A 26,691-nucleotide genomic window follows, 5' to 3' on the forward strand; every position below is an offset into this window, starting at 1 on the left:
TCCACTCGAGAAGCGTTTAGGTAAAAATAACATAATTTTTATTAACTTTGAGGTCGTACACAAACAGCTGGTAGCAAATATACACATATATACAACTTCCTTGAGAACGAGAACAAGGAGAGTGAAATATACAGTCAGTACAGAACGGTTTCTTTTGGCACTTAATGTTTCAGGGTTCAGAGGGAGGAGAGGTTAAAATTATATGAATTAAAACAAAGACACGTTCAGAAGAATAACCAAAGCATAAAACATGGATCTCAAAGCCAACAAACTCCAGTGATAGAAACGGTTACCGTCAAACTCCAGTTAACAGCGCCGGCTTTTATTTCCTTCAGTCTATGAAAAGAGGAGCCGGCCTTTCATTTAGTCGTCAAAACAAGACGCGCCTTCAAACAATACGGGTGCAGGGCAAAGACGGGGAAGACTACTTACACCAGAAAGAATATTTAAATCTTCTTTGTATCACAGCCCCTTCATCATAACCTGATGCACGGTGAGGGGGAGAGAGAGGGAGAGAAATATCCTTTTTGATCTGAAAATTAAAAAACCTTCATTGCACCGTGACCTCTAACCGAGAGCTGAATTTATTTATCAAAAAAGCGACTGCGCCTTAAATCATGATGAGCTTTTATTTGAGGTTTTACAGTATTTTACTTTTACCACCTAGCCATTTTTTCTGGGGAAGATAAGCGCTGGCTGTGCGCTCAGGAGCTCTTACATGAAGCGTTTGTGCGCTGAGAATAAAAGTGCTGCACGTGCGTCCTGTCTCCATGACAACAGTCTGTCGACAACAGCCGCTGTATGACCAATACTGCTCCGTTACTTTTTACTGCATGCTTTATATTTTAAGATCATTTATTTCCCGATCAGACACGGAGCGAGGAGGATGTGAGTACAAGACACGATCAGTAGGAGACAAAACTTCGGGGATTATCAAATATTTGGAAAAGAGCGCCCAAGACTTCAACAGCGCCTTTCTGAAAAGTTTAAAGTTTATCAACTTGAGCGCTTCGAGTGGCTGCACGAAAAAAGGCAGAGCGGTCGGGAAAAAAAGACGCTGTGTGCTGCGCTCTGTCTGGTCAGCCGCTTTCTGCTGCAAACGCTCTCTACTCAATGGAACCATTGAAAGAAGACACTGGCGCTCAGAAAGAAACGCCAGGTGGACACGGGCCTAACTCAACTGCTTAGTTTGTTTGTGTCATCGTCTGATTTACACCTTTTTAAATACCTCGTTCAGATCCATTAAAAACATTTGTGTAACAGACGATAAATGAGCGAGCTCACTGACGGAGGTAGAGGTCAACAAACATCTCGTGTGCTGCCGTTTTAGTCAATGGAGTCTGTTGGCTTTGAACAGAGACGTGACTGCAGTTTCTGTTTGAATAAAATCTCTTGAACAAAACGTCTTTCTATGTAGAGAAACCTTTCTGAAATGTTGCGAGGCTTACATTATGACAATCGTATGACTGGAGGGGACCGATGTGCTGAACGCCAGCTCATGTCTCTGTTCACAAAACCACAACTGGGGCACCGGATGGATTAGTGGTTATGTCCTGTGTACGGAGGCTGTAGTCCTCGTCACAGCGGACGGAAGGTTAGAATCCGACCTCAGCCCTTAGCTGCATGTCGTTCCTCACTCTCTCCTCCTAACACTTCCTGTCTCTCTTCAGACGTCCTATCCGATAAAGGCCTCAAAAATCAGTATAAAAAAACGGAAGTTGTTCTTCAAGCGTCACTCTTCTTCATCAGTTTTTGCTTTTTTGCGTTTCTGATGCAATAAAAGTTGAGCAGCATTTGATTTCCCTCGGCTCCACACCGACCCTCTTTCTTCTCCTCGTGCTCTCAGACCGCGGAGCCATGTTTTTGTTCCGAGTCTCTGGTTTGAAGATGAGAGAGAGATGAGTCCTTCTCCTTCACTCCCACTTGTAGAGCTTCAGCATCTTCTCCGTGAGCGAGGCCAAGTAGTGCTCGCCGTTCACCGAGAACGGACTGATGTCCAACACCGGCAGGTCGGCGGAGAGCTTCTGCAGCATGGAGCCCCATCAGGAGGAGCACCGCCACGCCCACACCAATCACAGTCAGGATGTAGTTCTTGGATGGTGATGTCATCACCTGCATGGCGGGGTCTGAGAAACCCTCAACAGGAGCCACCTGACAGGAGGACAGGAGAGTGTGAGACCACGGGTGACGGTGCTGCTCTGCTACATGCAGCTCAGTTCATAAGTATTCAAATAAACTAAACAGACTTGAGCTTGTATTGTTCTTTTCTAGTCTTCTGACTATCAAACACTTTTAGGGGCGTCTGACACGCTGACCACGAAGCAGCGGGACCAACTTGGGGTTTAGTGTCTCGCCCAAGGACACATCGGATGTGTGCTGCAGGAGCTGGGGATCGAACCCTCGACCTTCAGGTTGAGAGACCACCGACTCTACCAACTGAGCTTGTTAACCCAATTTAAAAATATATATATATTTTTTTAAATGTTTGATTTCAGGGAGCTTGTGTCATAAACCGTTCATTAAAGAAACTGTGCACGCTTTCATGACATCATCGAAGAGCTTAAAGGAAGACCAGTAAATAATGTCATCAGGACAAAAGACCAGATGGAGGAAGAAGCCCGTACACTCAAGTTTATAAATATCATTCATCCTAAAAATCAGCTGATAATGTGCAGCCAACCCTACAGAATGGGAGGAAACTTGTCTGCTACATGCCTGTGTGTGTGTGTGTGTGTGTGTGTGTGTGTGTGTGTGTGTGTGTGTGTGTCACATCCCCTGCGTGTGTTTTCACAGTGTTCAGAGGGTTTTTCTCTGACAGGTGAGGACACTGCGGTCGGTGTACCTTGGCAGCGTAGCTCCACATGTCGATGCGATCCTGAAGTCTCTTCTTGCACTCCGGCTGCAGACGAACACGTTTGTCCTGCAGCGCCTCCATCAGACACGACATCTCTGAGGAAACAACACAACACATGTCAACTTGTTTTCAGGGGTTTGTGTGAAGAAGCCGCCGCCACCACTGCTGCTGCCTGGACGCCACATTTTCTACAACTTATATCATAACGTCAGAAACAAACACACAAAGAGGAAATACTTATCTTTCAGCTGCAGGAGAATCAAGGCGCTAACTAAAATGTTCTTATTTATTCTCTATATAAAAGGAATAATGTGCCACATTAAACACATGAAACCCCAACCCTAATCATCAAGTCTATCCTCTCTAACCATCTAGAGGTACTCACGGCGCCCCTTGCCAGGTGGGATGGCTGCACACTGATGTTTGATGTCCAGAGCGCAGGCCGTGTGGAGGACAGGGTCGACGAAGATGTCCGCTTTACTCTCCTTCAACATGTTCAACACCTCCTACAGGACGAGGACGAGGAGGAGGAGGAGGAGGAACGAAGAGGAGGAGGGGGACGAGGAGGAGGAGGAGGAGGGATGAGGAGGAAGAGGAGGACGAGGAGGAGGAAGAGGAGGGGAGGAGGAGGAGGGGGAAGAAAAGGATGAAATATTTAAAGGTTGGAGAGAGGAGTAGGAAAAGAAGGATGTGGCAGAAAAAGATATTTAATACTTTGATGCCAGAAAAAATGTACAGAGATCGGTGTTAAAAAACTATGAGTTGTGAAATTCTGTAAAATATGAGTAGTTGTCTTCTCATGCCAGTGGAGAAAAATACTGTTGTGAAAAATGGAAAATAAGGTAGCTTCTGTGCAGATGTTACATCACAAAGCTAGGATTTACTTTCCCCCTCGTTGGTCAGTGAAGGCAGCGGTGAGTTTGTTTACCTTCTTGCATCCTTCCTGTTTAATCTTCAGCAGGTTCACCTTCAGACACTCCTGCACCTGCCCCGTAAGCTCCTGAGCTACCGCCTCCTCGGGACACAGCACGGAAATCTGAACACACAGAAACACACACAAACATAAGGAGAGAGTCAGAAACCAGGGAGTGACATGCCGATAGGAGGTCAGAATCGAACCTTGGCTGTCGGCTTTGAGGACTGTAGTCTACATGGGCATGCAAACTAACCGACTCACCGGCAGGCTACGGCACCCCATCCTACCTCTTTGATTTATTTTCTCGAAACTATGCCAGTGACATCATTTTATTCCCTTTGTGCACACATTATTCAATCTTGAATCAAGTTTCAAGGACTGCGGTGGAAATAACTTGTTTTTGTCCGGATGTTTTTTCATGTAAACTTCTGACACACAAATTAAAGAATTCAACAAACTGAACTCCTCGATTTGATTTGATCTTTGTTCTGAGAACTCGCCGACATGTTGAGATATTTAAACCTTAGTGACCTTAACTGGATGATATTTTACTCGTCATGCTCTTTCCTGATCGTTCCATTAATCTAAATATCTTTTGATGTCTGAACGAATTAATTTAAGAACAGACAGCACTTTTAATCTTTACATTACTCCCTTTTTTTAATATATTCTTAAATCAAAAAAGATTTGATCTGATGAATTTAAGGTCTAAAACTAAAACCATTGTTTCCAAAAAAGGAAGGAGTCTAAAGATGTGAGAGAGTTTAAACATGATCATTATCTTCTCTATTTGTAGACCAAAAGTTAAATATATAAAACTTTACGCTGCTTTTCACCTGAACTATCAATGAAAGCTGCAGTTTGTTTCTCTCATCAGTCAATAAAACAGTTAACTATCGCCCCCTGCTGGCAAGAAGGACACACTGCAACTCAAGTCAAAAGATTCCAGTTCCTCACAGTCCTCCTGAAATCCTCTTTATTCAAAACCTTTAAACCCAGTCGTTTTACTTCTTGAATTATAACCTCTGTATCTTCCTTATTTGCGGTATATAATCTGCAGCATGTATGAAGCTGTATGTGCGTAAGAGAGCAGAAATGTGTGCACCTCTACAGTGCAGTGCAGCTGCAGCTGAGGGTCCAGTCTGTAGTCGAGCGCCGACTCCTGCAGGATGACCCGGATCTGGTCCTCGCAGTCTGGAGACAAACGCTGTCACAACACAAACAAACAAAAGGCCTGAATATTGACTTCAAAAACTTTCCACACTCAAGGTTCTTCATCAGAGGCCGAGTGACTGTGAGGGATCAGACGGATGAAGTGGCTCGTCATTTAATGAGCCACCCTTTAAAATAAAACCTAATGTATTCATCAATCAATCAATCTTTATTTGTACAGCGTAAACTCATAACAAGTGTTATCTCGAGACACAACAAAAAGCAGATAAAAGACCTTACTCTTTGTCTGTTAACATTACAAAAGAGCAGGTAAAAAGACCTTACTCATTGTTATGTTACAAAAAGCAGGTAAAAGACCTTACTCTTTATTACAAAGATCCGGCCTATCCATCATGAGCATTTTAGCAAAGCAGCAAAAGATACAGTGGTAAGAAAAAACTGCCTTATTAAAAGGCAGAAATCTTCGGCCGGATCCCCGGCTCATCAAGAGGGGGATTTTTCTGCAAATAATATGTAACGCTTTAAAGTTACACACAGTGTGAGCTTTACAGTGTAGCTGCTCTGTGTGTGTGTGTCTCTAACCTGGTCGGCGTATTTCAGTTTGAGGCAGGAGATGACCTGACCCTCCAGCTCGCTGTCCACTGTCGCCTTGTTCAGGATTGGCTGACAGAACTTGGGGATGTCAGCTTTACACGCCTTCCTGAGGACTGGGTTCAGCCTGTAGTCTGGACACGCCCGCACACATACACACGCACACACACTAAAGCAGGTATACTTGTAGCAGTGATGTCATATTTATATTTTGTGCATGTGTGTCTGTGAGTTACTGTCTGTGTGTGTGTGTGTGTGTGTATGTTTGTGTGTTAGTGTCTGTGTGCGTGTCTCTGTGTGTGTGTGTGTGTGTGTGTGTACCTGTGTTCTGGGTGATCTGTCTCTTGGTGATCATCTGTTTACATTTGGGGTCCATCAGCTCGCTGTTCTTGTTCTGTTTCAGACACGGAAGGACATTCTTTCCCTCCGACTCCGTGCAGAAACGCTGAAACGCACACACATCAAGCGGACGTCACAGACCGGAACAAGTGGTCTAACTCGCGTCGGCAAAATGTCACAACTTGGAGACTTTTTATGACGCTGTTTTGTCACAATTAAGATCAATCTGATCTGGTTTTATCGGCCTACCCTGATCATGTGCTTGCAGACTCTCATCAGCTGGTAGTCCAGCTCAGGATCGACCATCTCCATTTCCTGCAGCTTAAAGATCCGCTGGTGGCAGCGCTGAGTCATCTGAAATTTGTTCTCCTTCAGACACTCGATTACCTGCAGAGAAAGTGAGGATGAGAGTCAATCATGAAATGCACGAGTTGTTTGTCAAATCGACAAAGACAGAGAGACGATCACCGCCTCTTCTTAAACCTCTAAGTATTTCTCAGATCACACAGACTTGATTAACAAACGTGTTGCAGCTTTGACTAGTGAAGGATTGATTGTGGAGCTGCTGACCTGTGTGTTTCCAAAGGCGATGTTCTGACACAGTCTGGTGATGTCCTGCTTGCAGGAGTCGTACAGCTCGGGCTGCAGGCGGATATCCTCCGACTGCAGACATTCAGGAAGGATTTAGTGGATTTAGAGAAAACTCACCTGCACAGAAACTTCTGATCCGTGCCGGCAAGGAATAAGAAACTCAGAGCGAATGGAGACAGATAACAACCATCAGAGCTCAGATAAGAAGAGCAGAAGCTTTAGAAACCATCTGTTTGCTGTTTCTGAAGATTTACAATGTTTGAGTTATTCTGCGGTTTGAAAAACAACACATCAAATCCGCTGACTTCCTGTAAACACCCAGACATAAACCGAATGTTTTCTGATCTTGTAGCTTCGTGTCACAGCGTACCATCTCCACCTCCTCCACCCGCAGCTGTTTGCGACACTTGACGGACACGCGCTGCTCCTTGGCCTCCTGCAGGGTGTCGTTCCTCACCGTGGTGCTGAGGCAGATCACCACGTCGACCCTGAGCGACAGAAAGACGATGAGGAGTTAAACACGCTGCGATATGACAAGGACATGAAACTGCTGATGAAACAGAAATGTGGTTTCTTTGTTACTGTACGATCATTGAATAAATTCAGCGACAACATTCTGCCTCCTGAGCGGCTAGAACGGCAATCACCCATTGGACGGTTTCCGTCAGAGTATCCTGCTCGCTCTTCTGTCTTGTTATAAAAGGCGCTGCTATCATCATCATATGTGACACAGGTAATCATTCACTCTGTAACCTCTGACTGTGTTTACATGTCGCTTACTTCTTCTTGATGTTGGGACACAGTTTGAGGACGTCCTCCTTACACGCCGTCTTGAACTTGTAGGAGAAACGGAAATCCTTGATCTGAATCTGTGGACAGAAAGACGGACGGGAACACAGATCAGCTGGTTAGTGTGCGTTTATTACGGAGGATCGCTAACCACTTCCTGTTTCTGTGCTTAACTTCATGTCCTAACCGCACATCTACCCAAAGCTACTTACTGTATTTCAAAATAAAAGCACACAGCAAGATTCTCTCATTGCACAGCTCCTACATTGCACCTTTTGTACATTTTGTGTTTTTTATATTTTACATTTTTAACTCTATTTTATATATTGTAATAGCTTCTTATACTGTATTATTTAATTTGTTGCTAGTTCTGCTTTATTTCCTAGTTAATTGTTTAGCACCAATACACCAAGCCAAATTCCTTGTATGTGTAAATGTACTTGGCAATAAAACCCCATTCTGATTCTGAAGTATCGATTCTCAGCTTAAAGGTCCCATATTATGATTGTTCTGGTTTTATATGCTCTTTAGTGTGTTTTCCATGTATCCTGTGCATGTTTAGGCACATCTATTTGCAAAAATTCTAAGTCTGCGCAAACGCGGCTTCTCCTACGTCCTCCTGTTAGCTGTAGCATTAGCCACATGTAACGCTCGGTTGTAGCCCCCCTCGATAAAAATGTGTCAGTCCGACGTCATTGTCAGTGTGATATCACTGATCTCAGCTCATTGGCTCGTTGTGGCAAGCCCTGCAGCTCATGTTGCATGCCCGTTAACTTCTGTAGCACGCCCACGATATGCCGTAGCCTGCGGTAGCACAGTAGTAGGTGCTAATGTTTATGCTCCCCTCGGACGGAGCCAGTGGCTGCATTCCCAATATGGTAAAAGAGGCGGGACATTTCCGAGAACCGTGCTGAGCAACTGACCAATAACGACAGAGCGGATCGGCAGACCAATCAGAGCAGACTTGGCCCACGTGGGGCTCTGCAGTGTGGGCTCAGCAGAACGTAGCTGATGGACTCAAGAGCGTAGAGGGAGCAAGGAGGAGCAGTACATGAAAACAGACACTTTTTTCGGACTTTAACTATTGTGAACGTACAAAAGTAGGTACATAGATTAAATATAAGAACCCCAAAAAGGGCATAATATGGGCTCTTTAAGACAGTACACAAATTTCAAAATAAAAGCCTAACAACTTTTATTTTTAAACCGATTAAAATGTGATTAATCAGGTTGAAATTGAAATTGTTTAACAGCCCTAATATTTAAGAATTTCTCACTAGAGATAAAAACCATTCACACGCTCTTATTTTGAAAATCACTGCAACACTAAATTGATTAGTTGCAACCATTCAAAAAAATCACCCACTATTTTGATAATCCAATAATCATTCTGAGTGTAAAAAACAAGTCACTGTTTCCAGCTTCATAAAGAGGTCACTTCCTGTTTCTCTTCTCCATGACGTTATCCATCCATCTTTGGAGAGTGGACACGATGACACATTTAAGTGTGACATTAAAAACACTGTTCCACATTTTCCACCACTTCCTGAAGTGTTGGAGACCAAGCTATCAAATCCATTAATGAAAGATGAAAACCATCGTGTCCCGCTTCCATAGCCAGTAACCCTGGTCAGTTAAAAACAAACGTGCGTCTGTTTGCTCACCAGCTGGAAGTTCGTCACTCCCACCGCACACTTCTCGTTCATCTCCTTCTGATGTTTGTTCTGAACCAAACACTCCATCAGATCCCCGGTGTCGATCTGATTATCAGCCACCTCCTGACAAACACAAGACGAGAAAGAGAGAGAGGGAGAGAGAGAGACAGAGAGAGAGACACACACACAGAGAGGAGAGAGAGAGAGGAGAGGGAGGGAGAGAGACAGAGAGAGAGACACACACACAGAGAGGAGAGAGAGAGAGGAGAGGGAGGGAGAGATAGAGACAGAGAGAAAGACAGAGAGAGAGAGACAGAGAGAGAGGGAGAGAGTCAGAGAGGAAGGAAAGAGAGACACACACACAGAGGAGAGACAGAGAGAGAGAGGGGTTAAAAAACATAGAGCTTTTTAATAATTGAAAACAACATCCTCTGTGTGTCTGTTTTTGATCCATTATTTTTAACAATGGACACCAAATGAGAAGAAAAGTTGGATAAACCTCCAACTCGTCTTCCACACAACATTTCTGCTTCTTACAGCTGTCCTAACAGCTCACCACACGAGTGAGCGTCGGCGATGAAGTCAGCCTGATTCTGTTGTTTCTATTTTTTATTTTCTGTTGCCTAGACAGATGTGAAACGAGGAGGGGGAAGGGGGCTCTACAAGACACTCGTTTCTCTCCCTCAGCAGAGCTCGTTAGCTTGTTTTAAAAAGTGGTGCATTAACAATGTCCTCACCGTGATTGAAATGTTGAGCTTTGACTCGTATCAACAACACAAAGCACCACACTTCAGTTTGTCCACCTTCAGTACAAAAGCACTAGATGTCAAACTGTTAGCAAGAGGAAACTGAAATCCAGTGAGCGGCAGAGAAGTAAATATTTAACGGCTGCAGTGTGGACAGCGAGCATGCAAACATGCGGGATGTGACGTCACATCGGACATTTTCATGTTTCTTTTTGAAATTTCATTCTTTGATGACATTTTTTTTGATGACAAGAGCAGCAGATGTGTTGAGAAATGTTTAAAAAAGTATTCTGTTACTCGAGCTCAAACTGGATTAGATAGTCTGGGTGTGGACTTACGTGGCAGTGGGCCTGGATGACGGGGTCACAGGCTCTCATCAGCAGCGCCTCAATCTGAATATCCTGAACAAGGAACAAACAGAGGACAAAGAATTCAGTCAGTTCTTCTAAAACCTGCTAAGATCACCATCAGGAGCAGACAACACATTAGTTAGAAACGTTGAAACTCTCAGGAATTGGCTGGATGTAAAACTGTACGACACCAAGAGAAACAAGTTAGAGTGTTGCATTATGGGTAGCAGCAGGTGTGGAGTTACCTCTGACTCCATCTCCGTCAGGTTCCCCACCACGTCTCTGCAGTCGGACACCAGATCCTCCAGGTGATCCTGCAGACACTCCAGCTCCTGGCCGGCCTCCGTCTTCTCGCTGCACCACTTCCCCAGGTCAGTCATGCAGCGCTTCTGCAGCTCAGGGTCCAGCTTCACGTCCAGCGCCCTCTGGTGGAGAATCCGCTGCACCTCCACCTTACAGTCCCTGGAGAGCTGCACAGGAGACGCCACGGCAGGTTAGAGAAAAGTAGAATATCTCACTTTGACTTTTAATGTTTCAAAACAATCCTTAAAGTGATACTCCAACTTTAAAAGATTCTGTCCCGAAGAATCTGACTTTAAAGGCTGATTAAAATATATAAGGGCTAACATGCTGGCCAGAGAAGAAGATGGGGCTGTATCTTAAAAGTGAACATAGCCAAAGGATCTTAGGATGCACTCACAAGGCAAAGTTGTCCCGTACCGTGCAGCATCATTCAGAACAACATCTCAACACAACGCAGGAGTCCACCTGTTTACATCAGTGTTTCCCCTACCATTATATTAGGGGGGCGGCAAAATATCTATACATTAGGGATACGCCATGCTAATCAAGCTAACGCTGAAACTTACAATAACAATATGTCTGTGGAGCATCGCTTTAAGGACAAAGAACACACACAGATTCTGATTTTAAAGAAACTTAAATTTGATCCACAAACAAAAATGTTTTTCATTATTCACATCGATTCATCACATTGAAGCTCAGCGGCTCATTTCACTCCAACAATTACTCTTTAAATCATCTCCCCACATGCATCAATACCAGATTGAAATTAAAGGAACACAATCACTGACTCCCTCAGACCACCAGTCACGGTGACAGGCGTGTTGAGTTCCCTGTGATTTATAGTGATCATCATTGGTTCAGCAGCAGGACGTACTCACAGTCACTCCCTTGGTTTCTGCTTCAGACGCTCCATCGGGGAGCTACGACGATATTCTCTGGTCAGTGACAACGTTTACAGGCTTTCTACATTTGTCATCACATCTTCAGCTATCGTCATATTGTGCTGCTTTCAGTTTGTTTGGTGGACATGAAATCACTTCCAGATGACTGCTTTATTACTGCTCAGTCGACATTTTAGTCCCCAGTAGTTATGAGTTAAAGGTGACATATTCTCCTCCTCTCCAACCAGTTTAAATAAGTCTCAGAGCTCCTCAAAACATGTGTGTGAAGTTTCTTGTTCTAAATCCACTCTGATCCTGTATTTAATCATGTCTATAAACCCCTCTATTTCAGCCCTGCTCAGAACAGGCTGTTTCTGTGTCTGTACCTTTAAATGTAAATGAGCTGTGTCTGACCACGCCCCCTCTCTGGAAGGGTTTGGTTGTCTCGGTCTGTCTCGCTCCATGTCCTATTGTTTACGGTGAGAAGGCAGACTCAGAGGGCAGAACAAACACCTAGCTGTGGGAGTGTCACCCACCTGGGGGAGGGGTTACTGCCCTTTGTGATGTCATGAAGGGAAAATCTCCAGACGGCCTGTTTGAGCACACATTTTCTGAAAAGTGGAGCAGGCTAAATACGCAGAGGATGGACTTTTCTCATCATTGGGGGGTTTGTAGACAGACTAGGGACACATGTTAGTGTATAATGGATTTTCTATAATACGTGACCTTTAAGAAAAAAACAGAATACAGCCGTGACTGTATATTGACTGGAGACTTTAGCACATGTTTAAAAAACGTGTGTCAGGACTTCTGCAATGATCAGGTTTCTCACAATGGCACTCACTTATCAAACGTACGTACGGCAGAAAAATGGGTATAAGGTCGTTTCAACGCAAAGTTCGACACAATTTGGACGTGAGCGTAGGCTCAAATTCCACGCCAGGTCTCAGTTCGTGTACGCACGTTTTCAACTCAGAGTGGATTTGCACTGCAGCGAATCTGCTTGTTAAGAAAGACAAATATAGGTTCACAGATTTACTGTCAGATAAGATATCTAAAATGTATTTTATATCACGCTCCACCTCTAACGATCTCTGTAGACTACATTGCTTTTTAAATAATGTTGAGCATCACGAGCTGTCAGGTGATTTCTTTAGTTGTGTGTTATATTTGATGAATTAATGTTTGTTTAATCGATTTACTTTCAAGATTAAAGATTAGAGAGGCTGCTTTCGGTAATTAGGCCTACACGTTCATGCGCACAGGAATATCGCTGCAGAAAATACTGAGACAAATTAAAACAGAAAAACTACAAACAGTTACTTTAAAAGGACACAAAAACTTCCAGAGATACTAAATACAACTTTTAGCCTCTGAAATATGAAATATTTAAGAATTCAGAACATCAACATTAGATCATAACTAATTGGTATGTCCGGAGATTTAAATAATAAATATGTTGATGTGCCACATGCGTAATTGCGCACAGCAGACGAACATAGTCCAGAGACTACATGTGACATAATAACGAATAAAGAAGTCCAGGGGCCTCTAAGACGGAGTCAAGACCTTCTTTTATGTAAGTGTTAAATTATTATGTTTGGAAAGTAGGCTAATAGGATGAGAAGTGCAGATTGCACAGCGTTTGATCAAACACTTTATTCATGTGATGCAGGACGTTTCAGGTTTTCATTAATCTCTTTTAAAGTCTCATTAATGGCGAGCACAGAGCCCGTTAGTGCAGCCAAAGTTATTTGACACAGATGAAGGCTCGCCTGTACCACTTGGGCCTGATATTGAGGCTGACTGATGAAAGAAGCCACTCGCTCCTGGATCTGGGATTATTTCAGGTGGGGTACGACTGCCGTCCTCCGGTCGCTGCTTCTTTTATGACCCGCAAAACTAGCCTATATTGTAGCAATCTTAAGGTCTGACCAGGTTTTTAAACGTAAAAGTAAAAAATTGTGATTATATTATAGCCTAGATTATGTACGTTACACGGATGTTAAATTAAATATTAAAAACGCCACTGGAGTTCGGTTATCCACACCAACGCTGTTGAGATTTCCATGCAGGCGCATTTCTTCTGAAGCTCTTTAATCCTACATTTCAGGCTGCCAGACAACACAATGTTATTCCTCTTTTCTCTGTCTTGTTTCATAGGTCCCACGTGGACACTGTCGTACAATGATTTCTACACCCAAGTCTGCGCTGGTTTCTACACCAGATTGATAAGTGAGGGCCAATGTGAACTGAGATACTGTACAAGGTCTGCTGGTTCAAAGGGCAATAAATGAATTGATAGACTCTCGTTTAGCCGTGAGATGTGTTTCTGTCATGTGAGTGAAGTAAACCTTTAACACAGATCGGATCAAACATGTACAAGTGTTAGAGGACAGAGGCGTTGCAGACACTCACCCTCCGTCCCTGCTCCACAGAGCGGTAGTCGTGGCGGTACAGGCAGGAGAAAATGGCGCCAGGCGGCATCATCTCGCTCGTCACATTCCAGCCGGGAGTGTGGCAGAGGTGAGCGGCGTCCCCCTGACATTTTTTATACAAGATGGGATCCAACCTGAACAACACATGCACTGGTTAACAACCGGATGTTTACTACTTTCTGAAACTCATCAGAGGTTCCTGTCAAACCGTGAGCTGTAACCAAGCTCCTCCCTCATCACTTCTCATTTAGATTGATTCCTTGGCGGCGAGATATCGCTGTCCCTGTCTGAATTTACCAAAGACTGTAAATATAAGTAAACGAAGCCGAAGAGTAACGTCACCCATCTGTTGCTGCAGGGGGCGCTGGAGTCCCATCGATGGCGGTCTCCATGCTGGAAATGCTGTCTCAGTCTAACTTTCAGTCAACCTAACGACAGGCTGAGAGCTGGAGCTGAGTGGCGGGTTTTAAGACTCCTGACAAACCGTTACACCGCGCCCACCTGTCAATCAGGTCAGCTACACGCCTTATTGTGAATAACTCTTATCCTTCATCCAATCAAAACTGATGAGTCATTAAAACATTCACCCCCCGTACAGTGTGTGCCGATCAAGACATGAGCTAATCAGCCCTTTTGTTTTTTTGAACCAGGCTGTAAACATGTTAATCTCTGCTGTAAAAACCGGCTTTTTAGAATGGGTGCGTATGTGACTTCCTGTGCTTCTGCAGCCAGCCTCTAGTGGACACTCCAGGTACTGCATCGGCTTCCTTTTTCAACACCGGAGGAAGTTTTTACAACCTTTCTGGTATTGCAGCCGATTTCAAAATTCTGCGCGATGAAGACCGCAACAGGCCAGAACAATCCACTGCTGCTCGACATTCATCTGCTTCAGCTCCAATATGAGACGCTCGGTTTCAGTCGCAGTGGTTTCATGAACAGACACACTAACGCACACTAAGTGTGTAGTGCTCACTACAGTGTAGACCAACAGTCGACACAGAAGTATAAACCAGGCCAGAGAGTCGGATTAAGTGAGGCCTTGTAGGTTAAAGAATTTGTCTGCTTTGTCTACATCTTCTAAAATATTTCTGTTTATTCGAGGGAAACTTCCGGTCTATGTTCAGCTGGACTTACTTCCAGTCTCTGGCGATGAAGTACTGCAGCTCCAGCAGCCTGTGCTCACAGTCCTCCACCATCTTCTCCGTGTACAGATGCTCCATCAGACACGACAGGATCCTGCCAAATGAGTCAAATTAAAACCCTATTTATTAAAGTCTGTTTTGGATTGATGCGTTTGTGTTATTTTGTCTAAAATCTGTAATACATGTTAAATTACAAAATCCATGAGCTGCACCACAAAGCTCAAATAAACCTGTTCTACAATGAAAGACATAAATCAGGGGGAGGACTCACATGGGGTCTCCATTACGGATGTGTTTGCAGGCAGTCTGGATGACTGACTCACAGGCCTCGTTGAGCGCTCGGTCGATGCGGTAGTCTGCTCCGGGGTCGGCTTCCTGGATCAGAGTCTGGAGCTGAGGATGGAAGAACAAACAGCAACGGGGATCAGGAGTAGGTCTCAAGATTCAAAAAGGCTGGAAATGTCACAGGAAATTCTAACACTTCAGACAACAGCTGATCTTGAACTGAGTCCCTTTTATTTGAAGTTTGATGAGCACTTCCTTCTACAGGAGTCAGACACTCAAAGCTTCAGAATAAAGAAACTAGTTATCATTTATCGTTAGCATAGTAAGCTAATCTTTCCTTTCTTCAAACATCTCCTCGCTTACATCAAATGAACATGAATGTCTGCTGACAGCTTCTGCTTGAATCTCTGTTCAGTCTGCATTAATGCTGACTCACCGCCTTCTGACAGTTGGGGTCGATGGCTCCCATGTCTCCTCGTCCGACCCTCATCAGGCAGTGCAGCGTGCGTCCTTTTCGGTGAAGGCCGGAGCAGTGACCCTCGATCTCGCTGCGGCAGTGCAGCACGATCTCCGGACTCAGAGAGAAATCCTCCATCAGCATCCGCCTGTAATCCATCATTTCGCCCTGACACTCGCCGTTCACCACGCGGCCTGGACAACACACATGACGTATAAAAATCACACAATATTTAATGCAATACAATTCAACTTAAACCTAAAAGCCATGAATGGTGTTCAGTGGATAGAGTGTGCAAAAAGAACGACCTCGTTTTTTTATATTTTAGATTGAAGTGAAGCGGAGTATGCAAAAGAGAAACTGTATTTTCTTAGGGTTGAATCAACATCTTTAAATGGAAATAAAGCTCTCCCAGTTCTATGATAATATTTAATGATATTGTATTTCCTTTAAAACTTCTGAGGAAACAACCTGGATGAGTTAATCCTGCAGTTTTACTTGTATGAGAAATAACAAACATTCTGTAGGATGTTTTTATTGTTTTTAAATAAAAAGTGCATGACAAATAAAATGTATTCTTATTATTTAAATTTGGATATTTTTTTATTTCTTTCCTCCTCTAACTAATTGCAGCGACAGCATTGGCTCAAACTGTGACTCTGTGCTGAACTAAAGCTGGCTGATTGACAGGTTCATTGTGTTAAATTGTCAATTGATGACTCATGGGAAGAGCTGAGTCACAGATAATCCAGTTTATAGCCGGGTCTGACTGACAGCTCAGGACATAGATTGGTGGATGAGGTGGAGCGGCTCACCTCTGTGGACTGCAGACTCCAGACACAGCAGCAGGTACGACAGACGAGCTTCTCGGGCTCGCGGCATGTTGGAGTCGGCGCTGCAGCGGTATTTCCTCAGGTCGGACTTGCAGGCTTTGGCCAGCGAGTAGCTCACCTTGTAGTCCTGAGCGATGAGTTTCTGTCGAGTGGTCAACGCCTCGCGGCACTGAGGACGCACAAACATACACAGAGTCAAAAAATATGTGTGAGGTAAGAAGTATAAAGGTCAGATCAGATCCACGGGGGCAGAATAACACAGGTGGACAGACCAGATTCACTCCCAGGATGAGATGTTTGAATAAGATTGTGCAACATTAAAATATGACCTTCATCTTTGTCACATCAGTTCATTTTCAAACACAAACATGAGATATTAAAAAATGCAAACAGAGCTACAGCGTTAAATGACAAACTGCAGTTTTCGCCTAAACAGCCAACCTGTCGTCACCACAGAAGCACGATAGAAAGACAGGACATGAACGGAGTGAATGGCACTCACCCTTTCATTCATCGCTTCCTCAAACTTGTGATTGAAGAGACATTTGTAAACTCGTCCTTCTCCGGCCAGAGTCTGAAAACAAAATCAAAATACACTTAATCAGCAGCAAAACTGGAAAAGTCTCTCTATCTCATTCGTCATTTTCATCTGCAGAGTATTCAGACTGTGAGGTGTTAAGTCCTCACGTTTTCACAGAAGCGCTCTCGGTCTTCGCGGCAGGCGAAGTACAGGTAACGGTCCAGGTGGAAGTCGTCTGAGGAGAGCTCTGCCACTCTCATGATGGACTTCTTACACTCGTCTTTGATGGGGTGAGCCCCCGGCTGCTCCTCGGCCTCTCGCACCAAACCTTTCTCCAGACAGGCGATCACCTCACCCTGCGAGTGGATGTCCTTCACGGAGAGAACAGAGTCACACAGTGAGAGCAGCAAATATCAGGCAGGTCGCACAGACGGAGACTTTCAGATCAACAGTTCTACATTTTTAAACAGTTATCAAAGTGTTTACATGTTAGAGTTTCTCCTCCAGCCTCCTCGTATTTATTTAGGTGCAAAGGAGTAACATTTTGACCCAGAAGAAGACAGTGGGTCGGGACATTTAGGGATCGAGACAAAGTCAAGACCAAGACCAAGGCAGGACGAGACCGAGTCAAGACCAAGACCAAGGCTGAACGAGACCTAGTCAAGACCAAGACGACATTTAGGGATCAAGACCGAGTCAAGACCAAGACCAAGGCAGGACAAGACCGAGTCAAGACCAAGACCAAGACCAAGGCAGGGCGAGACCGAGTCAAGACCAAGACCAAGACCAAGACCAAGGCAGGGAGAGACTGAGTCAAGACAAGACCAAGACATTTAGGGATCCAGACCAAGTCAAGACCAAGGCAGGACAAGGCCGAGTCAAGACCAAGACCAAGGCTGGACGAGACCGAGACAAGACCAAGACCAAGGCAGGACGAGACCAAGTCAAGACCCAGACTAAGGCAGGGCGAGACCAAGTCAAGACCATAAATATCTTGTTTGCAGGAGGCGTGTCACTCACTTAGACTGTAATACCGGGAAGGTTGCGGCCAAAACCGGGGGATAAAAATTTAACGTCAAATTAATTAAAGTTACATGTTCAGTTATAAAGAGGCGTTTTCCTTCTATTCACAGTGATGGTGTGTAAAAATAGCCCATCAGTGGTGGTCTTCACCGGTCTTGATTTAAAAATCCGACGAGGCTGAGACTCAAAAAGTGGTCTCGAGACCGGTCTTGGAAACCTACAACACGAGCATAAGGTCCTTCTCTGAACACACGACCTCCAACTGTGGAGCGTTTCATTCTACTTTTCTATCATTCTCCACGTATTACTGATGACAACGTTTGTGTCCACTCAGTTCATCAATCAACACGGCTTCTGTTAGATTCCCAGCAAGGACAGACTGAGAGACAAACTCTCTCTGCTGTCAAATCATTCTCTCTCCAACAAAATGTTTTTTCACATTTCATTCCTCTTACAATAGAAGCTCAGGCCTAATGCTGCAAAGCTTTTACAAACACTTGAGTCATCGCTCCACATTCAGGTTGACGGAGAGGTGAATGGAAATGTTAAAAACTTGTGTTGAAGAAAAACAAAATCAATCAAATGTTCCCCAGTTTTAGGGTAATGACGACCACTAATCCCACACACAATGACACTTCCTTTCTCTCCAGAAATCATTCTGTCAGGGTGACGAGCTGCGCCTGAGTAAATATGGTCAGTCCAATCCACACAGGGAAATGAGCTGCCGTGACAAATTCCTGATAATGAAACAGACTTTCCCTCCCTACTGCCGGATAAATTATTAGCTCTGAGTTCTAAATGTGGCACTGAACATCCCATAATAAGCACGTGTCTAACGGGTTTATGAGTTTTTGGGCTTGGCTCAGCAGCAGGAAGACCTCAGTTCAGAGCAGATCGATTTGCTCTGCTGGCTGACAACTGCCGTCAAACTTCTCTCTTCTCATTCCAGCTGAGTCAGACTCTGAGCTCAGTTCTTATTAGATTACGTTCCCGTTACTATGACACCCAAAATAAGAACCGGTACAAGTCAGGAACATTTCACACTCCTTACAGCCGTCCTAGGTAAAGAGAATCTTAATAAGGAACGGGCACTTCATCTGGCAGCCGGGAACTCTTGAAATTAATAGTATGTCCACTAAGTGCTTTTTTTGTGACCGACAGGCTCAGATTATTCTCTCTCACCAATGACCCTTTCTTTCTTTAAAGAAGTTTCTGCGGTCCAAAAACATCCAATCACAGTGTGCCACTCAAAACCCGGTCCTGAACAGGTGAGCTTTGCAGAGAAAGTCTCCAAGGTGATCTAGCCAGCGTTTAAGGACCGCAGGAACTTTTTCATAGTTCTAGGAACTGTTGGTAGCCTCCCCCTTTTTGACTTATTCCACACAGCAGGAACTATGAACTATTCTAGTTCCTAGAACCCCGTCTAGAGGAACCTTTTAAGCTCCTGCTTCAGATTAGGTACTCTCCCAGCACAAGAGGGACTATGAGTGATTTAAGTGTGCTATGATTGGTCGAACACTAGAGCCAATCCAGTACCACCAACAGTGGGATTTAAATCCAACTGTAAACGTTAGCAAATAGCAGTAAATAAAAGTCGGTAAAAACACAAACGGACCAACAATGACATACAAGCATTACTGAGTGTTCATGCGACGGAGGAAATACAATGCTTACGCCATTTAAGGGTCATATCAGCCGTCACCGTGGCGATGCGGATGCAGACAAGAAAAACAGTCCCCATGGTCTGTCGTTCACAGTGGATAGTTCGTCTTTAAAAAGAGTCTGCTTCATGACCCTGAACCTTCATCTCCGTCTAACCCTCTAATCTATCTTAGTCCGACCCTCTGATCAACAGGAAGTCAGGCCCGTTTAGGATGTAACCCTTATGACAGCATGATGGTAAAAGCAGCAAACGGTTTGAGTCCTCTACCTTCTCTCCGGTGCTGATGCTGCCGCAGCGCAGGGCGTTGATGTCCTCTCTGCACTTGTCCATGAAGCCGCAGATCAGCCGGTAGTCGCTGAAGACGATGGTGGTCATCTTGGTGATGTACTGGTTGCACTGGTAGTCGCTGATGTTTCCACGGTGATCCACCAGACAGGACACCAGGTAGCCTTTCCCCAACTCCTCTGCCGCACATTCTTTGATCTGAAAGAAGAGCACAGTCACATCTTTAGTTCAGTTACACTTCTAATATTGCAAATAACTTTTGACGCCTCTTCTCCTTTTGTTTGTTCTTCGTTCTGGCGTTGCTGATTTGAATTCTTCTTAGTCATTATCATCAGTCTGTCTGTCTGTGTCTGCTTCACTCTTAGTTTTTATGCATCTACAGTATGTTCCCTCCCTTCTACGCCTGCTGTGATCGTCATCCTTTATGTCTATTTCAGTTTGTTGTATCATGTGTGACATTTTCTAAAATCCTAACCAGGGACAAGCAGGGCTGTACTTCACTCAAATCATTACAACAATATATCATCATGTGCTCCGGGCAAATACACATTGATGCAGATGTTACAGGATCGATACGGCTGCAAAGCTGTGATGACAATTTTGAAAGACAGTTTCATTAACTGACAGACATTTCTTTTTATTAACTTCTTCCTTTTTTTAGTGCAAACACAAACGCAGAAGCACAAATAAGTATTTTGCATGTTTTTTTAAGACTATTCGGGGGGGCTTTTTGTGCCTTTATTGTAGTGACAGGTCAGTGGATAGAGTTGGAAATCGATGAAAAAGAGAGAGGGGGTGACATGGAGGAAAGGAGGCACAGATCAGATTCAAACCTGGTCCGCCTGCTTGGAGGACTACATCCTCTGGACATGGGGCGTGCATACTAACCACTACTCTACCGGCGCCCCAGCACAAATAATGTCTCTCTTTCAATCAAATAACTATTTTTCTCAGTCAATAAGAGGGATTCTGTTTGCAGCTCAACACACCGTCATCTACAGTTCATTCAAAACATCTTTTAGCCTATTTCTGTCAGCACAAAAAGGATCTTTAAAAGCTGTAACAGTGACTGTGTATGCTGTAGAAACCTGTCCACATATATCCATTTAGAAATGTTCACGTTTGACAAACATAAATAAAATGAGCAGAGTACAGAATAAAAATACTCCGTTCATCACATGACTGTTTGTCCCTTTGTATGTTGTTTTGTTCTTCAAGGAATCCAAACGTGTGACTGGGAGTTTTGATAAAGAGAAGCAGGACTGTTTTTGTTAAACTGCTTCAGTAGCTGTGAGTGAACGGACAACAAACACAGAGGCTGCAAGCAGAGTGAGGTGAGAAATCACGGACCAGATTAGAGAGCATTCCTTTACAACTCCGAGCAAGGTTTTCTCTAAGAGGAATTTAAAGGCTACTCCGCAGATTCTCACAGATAAAAAAAAAAAAATCAGCTTATAAGGATGCAACTCCAGAAAGGACACTTTGGTGAGACAGGGAGTCTAAAGCTGGAGAGGTTTGGAGTCAAAGACTGACCTCTGAGATGGTGTTCTTGCAGACCTCCACGGCTACAGACTCAAACTTTGGGTCGGTGGTCAGGTTCAGCTTGTAGTTCCACAGCAGCTGGAGGAGAGAAGATACAGAAAACACAGGTTAACAAACACTGTTCAGATACGATCAGAGTCCAACTAAATATCTCTGTTTGAAGATACATCATTTTGATAATACAGTGTGTAGTGACTGTCTAATGTCCAAATGTTCAAATCCACTTGCAAAGGTGTATGGAGAGGTCTTGAATGATGATGGATGGCTGCAGAGATTATATTTATGTTCGTTTACGGTAAGAGCCGGATGTTCCCACCACCTATGCCACCAACTTCCTGTTACCCCGTGACCTATAAACACCTGAGCAGTTAACCCCAATGACCCTTTATGTGTCAAATAAACCAAAACCATTGAAATACAAGACATTATTCTACACACTAAATTGGCTCCGACACAGTGTATTTATTTATCTCTACATTAGGTCTTTGTTTTTGTTTTTTACTTTGATTTCATCTTTTTGTTGCATATTCCAATTTTCCAAAAACACCAATAACTTCTCCTGTCTATTGTCTAAATGCAGTAAACATTACATAGGATTATAAGAGAACACAGTGCATGCTGGGTAGTGAAGTTTAAAGGAATAAGTGCAAAGACTTACATGGTTGCATTCTGCGGCAATCTCTGTTTCCTGGAAGACGAGGAGAGAAAGAAGAGGTTAGAGATCATTGGATCATTTTTAAACACGTGGTATAGAAATGTTTAAAACTTTAGTACCAAAGAAATACTTTTAAAAGCGGCAGAATCGCCCTTTAACCCTCTGTGGACTGTTATGTAAGGAGGTGATGCAGTTCTTTGTTCCGCTAGCTCTCAGTAGGACACACTTTCATAGGTGGCCTCCTTCCAGCGAGGCGGCCCCCGACTCAGGGACACCGAGGGCTGGGGCCGACGTGTGGCCACCGAGCTATTTTCCCTGCTGCGCTGATCTGAAGTGACCCGTCTGACTTCCTGCCTCGACAAGCAGCCAAACGCCTGCACACCACACGATCAGCCTCCCCCTCCCCCTCCCCTCCAACCAGAGAAACCCAATAACTGCTCTTTTCCCAATGGAGGAATGACACTGTGTGTGTGTGTGTGTGTGTGTGTGTGTGTGTGGGAGGGGGGTTGTAACTCAGAAACAAGCTGAGCTAACATTAACAGCAGCTCAGGTTAGAGCCCGCCATCCTGTGTCTGCTGAAGAGACTTTAAGAGATGCTGATATTTGGTGCACAAGTAGTTAGTTTGTGTGCCCCATGTACAGAGGCTGTAGTCCTCGATGCGGGTGACCAGGGTTTGAATCCGACCTGTGGTTCCTTTTCCCGCATGTTCCTCCCCACTCTCTCTCTCTGATTTGCAACTCTAACCACGGTCCAAAGTTTATAATCACCTTGCTGAAAAAAGTCAGCCAATCAAGATATTGTGTAATAAGCAGATTAAGACATAAATAATTAATCATTTATATCTCATCATTTCCTAGTAATGTGTTGCCTGAACATGTCAGGACAACATTCAGCGGCCCTAAAACCTCAGTGACTGCTCCTCCTGGTGCTCGCCCCCGGGGCTGTGTGGGAGGTCACCGCCAACCTTTCCCAGGGGAAAGGAGACCAAATACATTTGAACTGTTCCGACTGCCTCTCATTAACGTTAGAGATCAGGTTAAATCAACACACAGTCAACAAACACGTCTGTTAGCTTTCAGCGATAAGTACTTAAAGCCTGTTACCGCGTCACAACCTAAAATTATACGAAACACTGTAATTACCGGTGATAGACGAAACAACTGAAGAAGAAACGAGAAGGCTGTGAGAGTTATCTGGGCTGGTATCAGAGTAGCACCTGTATTAGTATCTGAATAAATGATCATTAAATGTTTGTACCTGGGTTTTTCAGTTACCCAGTTAAAGAACTATCCAAAACATCTTGGGTTGAATGGTAGCACCAAACTGTTTCCCCCGTAAGTCGGCAAATATTTAGCAAATTAAACATTTATGTCAGGAGGCGTGAGACCTCGCCTGCTCAGGGTATCAAAAAAAGTTAGTTGCAGCTCTGATGATCGTCTAGGACTGAAATGATAGCTTCTGTTTTTGTTCACCTGAGACTATATTTGCATCTTTCTCAGCATGTGGACTTCTTTCTTTTTCTGAGCTTTTTAGCCCAGTGGTATAGGTGTCCGAGTATCTCCTCTGCAATTTTTAAAAAACTGAAGACATAGCCGCTATAGATAGTCCAATGCAAGACGTCCTGTTTACTCCATTCTGCAATAATACTGAGAATAGTTTAGTTTGTTGACGACCGGCTGAAAAACATCTCTATTTTAATGCGTAACAAAAATGTATCCTGGTAAATTCAGCCCCTTTAGCATTTTCACCGTCATCAAGTTGTTTCCCCCCGGTAATCTACGTAATGTTGTTATAATTTGATGTACATATGTTCTGACAATTCTGACACGATTTTAAAATCAAAATGATGTCATCTTTTCTTAATCCTGACACTTTGAGAGACAGCGTTTCATTGAGGGCCGTGTTGCTGAACCTGCCATGTCTGCGCTGTTCAGTGCTCTGCTTTCACTTCCTCCAGGTGAGGGGCGTGTGTGCGCTGTTCAGTGCTCTGCTTTCACTTCCTCCAGGCGTTGTGTGGGTGTGCCAAATATTTGCTTTCTTTCATGGTGAGAAGCAGAACGAGAGCCGTGGGCTGCTAGCGTTACAGATGTGAGTCTTGTAGACCGTTCACAGCTTGTTGACCAACCAGATGCTCATACAGTCTGGGTCACCCCAAAGCCTGTGTCAAGATGTTTTAAACCGATGCAGACGAGGGGAGCCGACACGTCCAATAGAAGCATTTCTGCAACAGATATGCCGACTTGTTGACAGGTTGATAAATAACATGATTACATGCCCCCATGCGTACATACAGAGCAGGGACGTCCGTTAATAAAGAGGTGTATTTTGTGGTTTGTGTTGAGTCTACTGAGGTGCATCGCTGTAGTGTGCAGGATAATAAACCTGGGTTTGAGCTTTCATATTAACAAAGTACAAGACTTACAGTCATGTCATTTGTGTATATTGTTTTTATAGGCCATTAAACAGAACGATTAAACTATTAAAACTAACATTGACATATCTCTCCAGCCGCACAAGGCACACAAACAGACGCCAGCAAAATCTGCAACCACCCAATGAAGCAGCCTTCGCTTTGGGCTGTTTGAAATCCACAGAAAGTCTGACAAAGACTCAAAAGACGCAACAAAAAGAGTGAACACAGCAGTAAAAGTCCAAATTAAAAGTTAGTTTGAGGTTAAAACAGCCTAAATGTAGTGTGACTACCAATCCTCTGGTGTCCCCTTTAAGTCCTTTACTTCTGTCATGTCAGGACTTTCATCTGATACCTTGTTTCATTACTTTGGCAGGTGTTTGACGTCATATCGTTTCAGTGTCTGTATCGAGATATTTTGGTATCGTGACAACACAAGCTGATCGTAAAGAAGGTATACACCATGCCCGACTGAAGAGTGCACCTCTATGACTCGGGTTATGTGTTAAAAGATGTTCTGAAATGCGTGTTTTACTTGAGAAAACACATTATGTGATAAATACACGTTTTTTAAAAAGCGGCGTTTGGCGTGACGTTCTCTCAAAACGACGGCTAACGGCTGGCTAGCTGAGGTAGCTAACGTTAGCTTTACTGTTAATCAGGCACACCCAGCTTCTTTCCCAGAAAACAGGAATAAATCCCGCTTAATTTACCTCCTTTCTGTCCTGTAGACACTCCAACACCGCCAGGTTGTTGTTCCACGAGTGTTTGGGGCAAAGCCGGGTCAGGTCCTCCCTACACACCGCCTCCTCAGCCAACTTCCAGCCGGCAGAGCGCCGCCGAGGCAGCGAGGCCCCGGCCCCCGGGTTCCTCTCAGCGGCTACCGGGTTCACCGCAGCCGGCCCCGGACCTCCGGCCGGGTTCGGTAAGTTATCGGATTTCGCAGCGAGTTTAGCGACAACGTTGATGTCTCCTTCAATTGGCTGCAAAGACGACAAGATGCACATCAAAAGCAGGAGCAGGGGCAGAGGAACACGTATACAGTCCGCCATCTTCACAGAGCCAGTCAGCCTGCTGCTGCTGCTGCTGCTGCATTCAGGAGCTCTCGGAAATATGGGAACTCGAAGTGAAGTTGCAGGCGGATTTTTTTCTCTCCCTAATGAATAATTAATGAACGCATGTAGATTCACGCTCTGAGTCATCAAATCACACAATCACCATGGAAACGTTTTTTCCCCCGGTGGTCCTTATTATTTAATGACTAAAAGTATTCAATTAATCTCTATAGACTTTCATAACCAACACGTTAAAACAGCACATTTTAATTCGGTTTCCAAAAGTACGGATGACGATCAGGGCCACACAATAAATATAAGATAGCAGGAAATTATTTTTTTCAATTTCGTCCTTAGAGGAAACAAAAGAAATGTAGAGAAAAGGGGCGACATGTTAGAAAAAAAGCTAAAATATCTCTCTATATATATTTTTCTTTTTTTTAGAAATGTTGGGATTAAGGTTAAACATTTTACTTTATTCCAAGGATAAAGTTGAAATTTTCTGGAAAATATCAAAATGTCAATATAAAGGTCGACATGTAAAGAATAAAACCTAAATCAATTTTGTCTTGGCCAGCCCAGATAACTCTCACAGCTTTCTCGTTTCTTTTTCTCTTACTTCACCTATCAACCTGTAATTACAGTGTTTCGTATAATTTTAGGTTGTCACGTCGTAACAGGCTTTAAAAAGTTGAAATACCAAGAAAAAAATAATTAAATATTGCAGGGGAAAAAGTAAAAATGTCTAGAAGAAAGTCGACATGTTGAGAAACAAAATTCAAATTGTGGAATGAAAATTAAACTATTATAAACCCGTCATATATATTTATGTCATCTTAAATTAGCGCAACATATTTTAGATACTTTTTATTGTCATCATGTCTTGACATACAGCGTAAAGTTTGCCTTTTTTTTGGTGAGGGGAGGAATTGATATCAATATTAGGGATACCGATATACAGTATATATATACTTCGATCTATATTCGATCTGTAGATAGATATACACATTAATTGTCTTGATCCCTTAAATGCAGTTATCAAGCATTTGTGGAAAAGGTTTATAATGAAGACAAGATGGTCACTTAACTGGAAAGTAACTGAGCATGTACGTGTATCACCACTCCACACTCTGGAGAGTGATGTTTGTTGTAATCCATATAGCGCCCTCTGCTGGTGACAGAGAACTGCTA

The 26,691-nt window shown here is 43.8% G+C and overlaps 1 protein-coding gene across 2 annotated transcripts; it reads right to left on the bottom strand.

Moving 5' to 3' along the window:
- Window positions 1–25,562, bottom strand: LOC132973536 (Golgi apparatus protein 1-like). Of its 2 annotated transcripts, XM_061037060.1 has the most exons (26): window positions 25,159–25,562; window positions 22,038–22,067; window positions 21,371–21,457; window positions 19,820–20,035; window positions 17,034–17,237; window positions 16,849–16,920; window positions 16,329–16,515; window positions 15,493–15,707; window positions 15,043–15,164; window positions 14,764–14,865; window positions 13,610–13,763; window positions 11,189–11,230; window positions 10,250–10,474; window positions 9,993–10,055; window positions 8,918–9,031; window positions 7,245–7,333; window positions 6,835–6,952; window positions 6,444–6,536; window positions 6,123–6,260; window positions 5,856–5,979; window positions 5,526–5,668; window positions 4,876–4,977; window positions 3,783–3,890; window positions 3,240–3,360; window positions 2,843–2,949; window positions 1–2,151 (listed from the first exon to the last, which is right to left on the bottom strand). In XM_061037060.1, exons 1-26 carry the CDS (start codon window positions 25,495–25,497, stop codon window positions 1,843–1,845), a joined length of 3,624 nt encoding a protein of 1,207 aa, XP_060893043.1. In that variant the 5' UTR covers window positions 25,498–25,562; the 3' UTR covers window positions 1–1,842. The 2 variants fall into 2 exon arrangements, with proteins under 2 accessions (XP_060893043.1, XP_060893044.1); XM_061037061.1 differs by lacking the exon at window positions 11,189–11,230.
- Window positions 25,563–26,691: the final 1,129 nt, after the last annotated feature.

Source organism: Labrus mixtus, chromosome 4 (genome assembly GCF_963584025.1).
Source record: "Labrus mixtus chromosome 4, fLabMix1.1, whole genome shotgun sequence".
Taxonomy (NCBI): domain Eukaryota; kingdom Metazoa; phylum Chordata; class Actinopteri; order Labriformes; family Labridae; genus Labrus; species Labrus mixtus.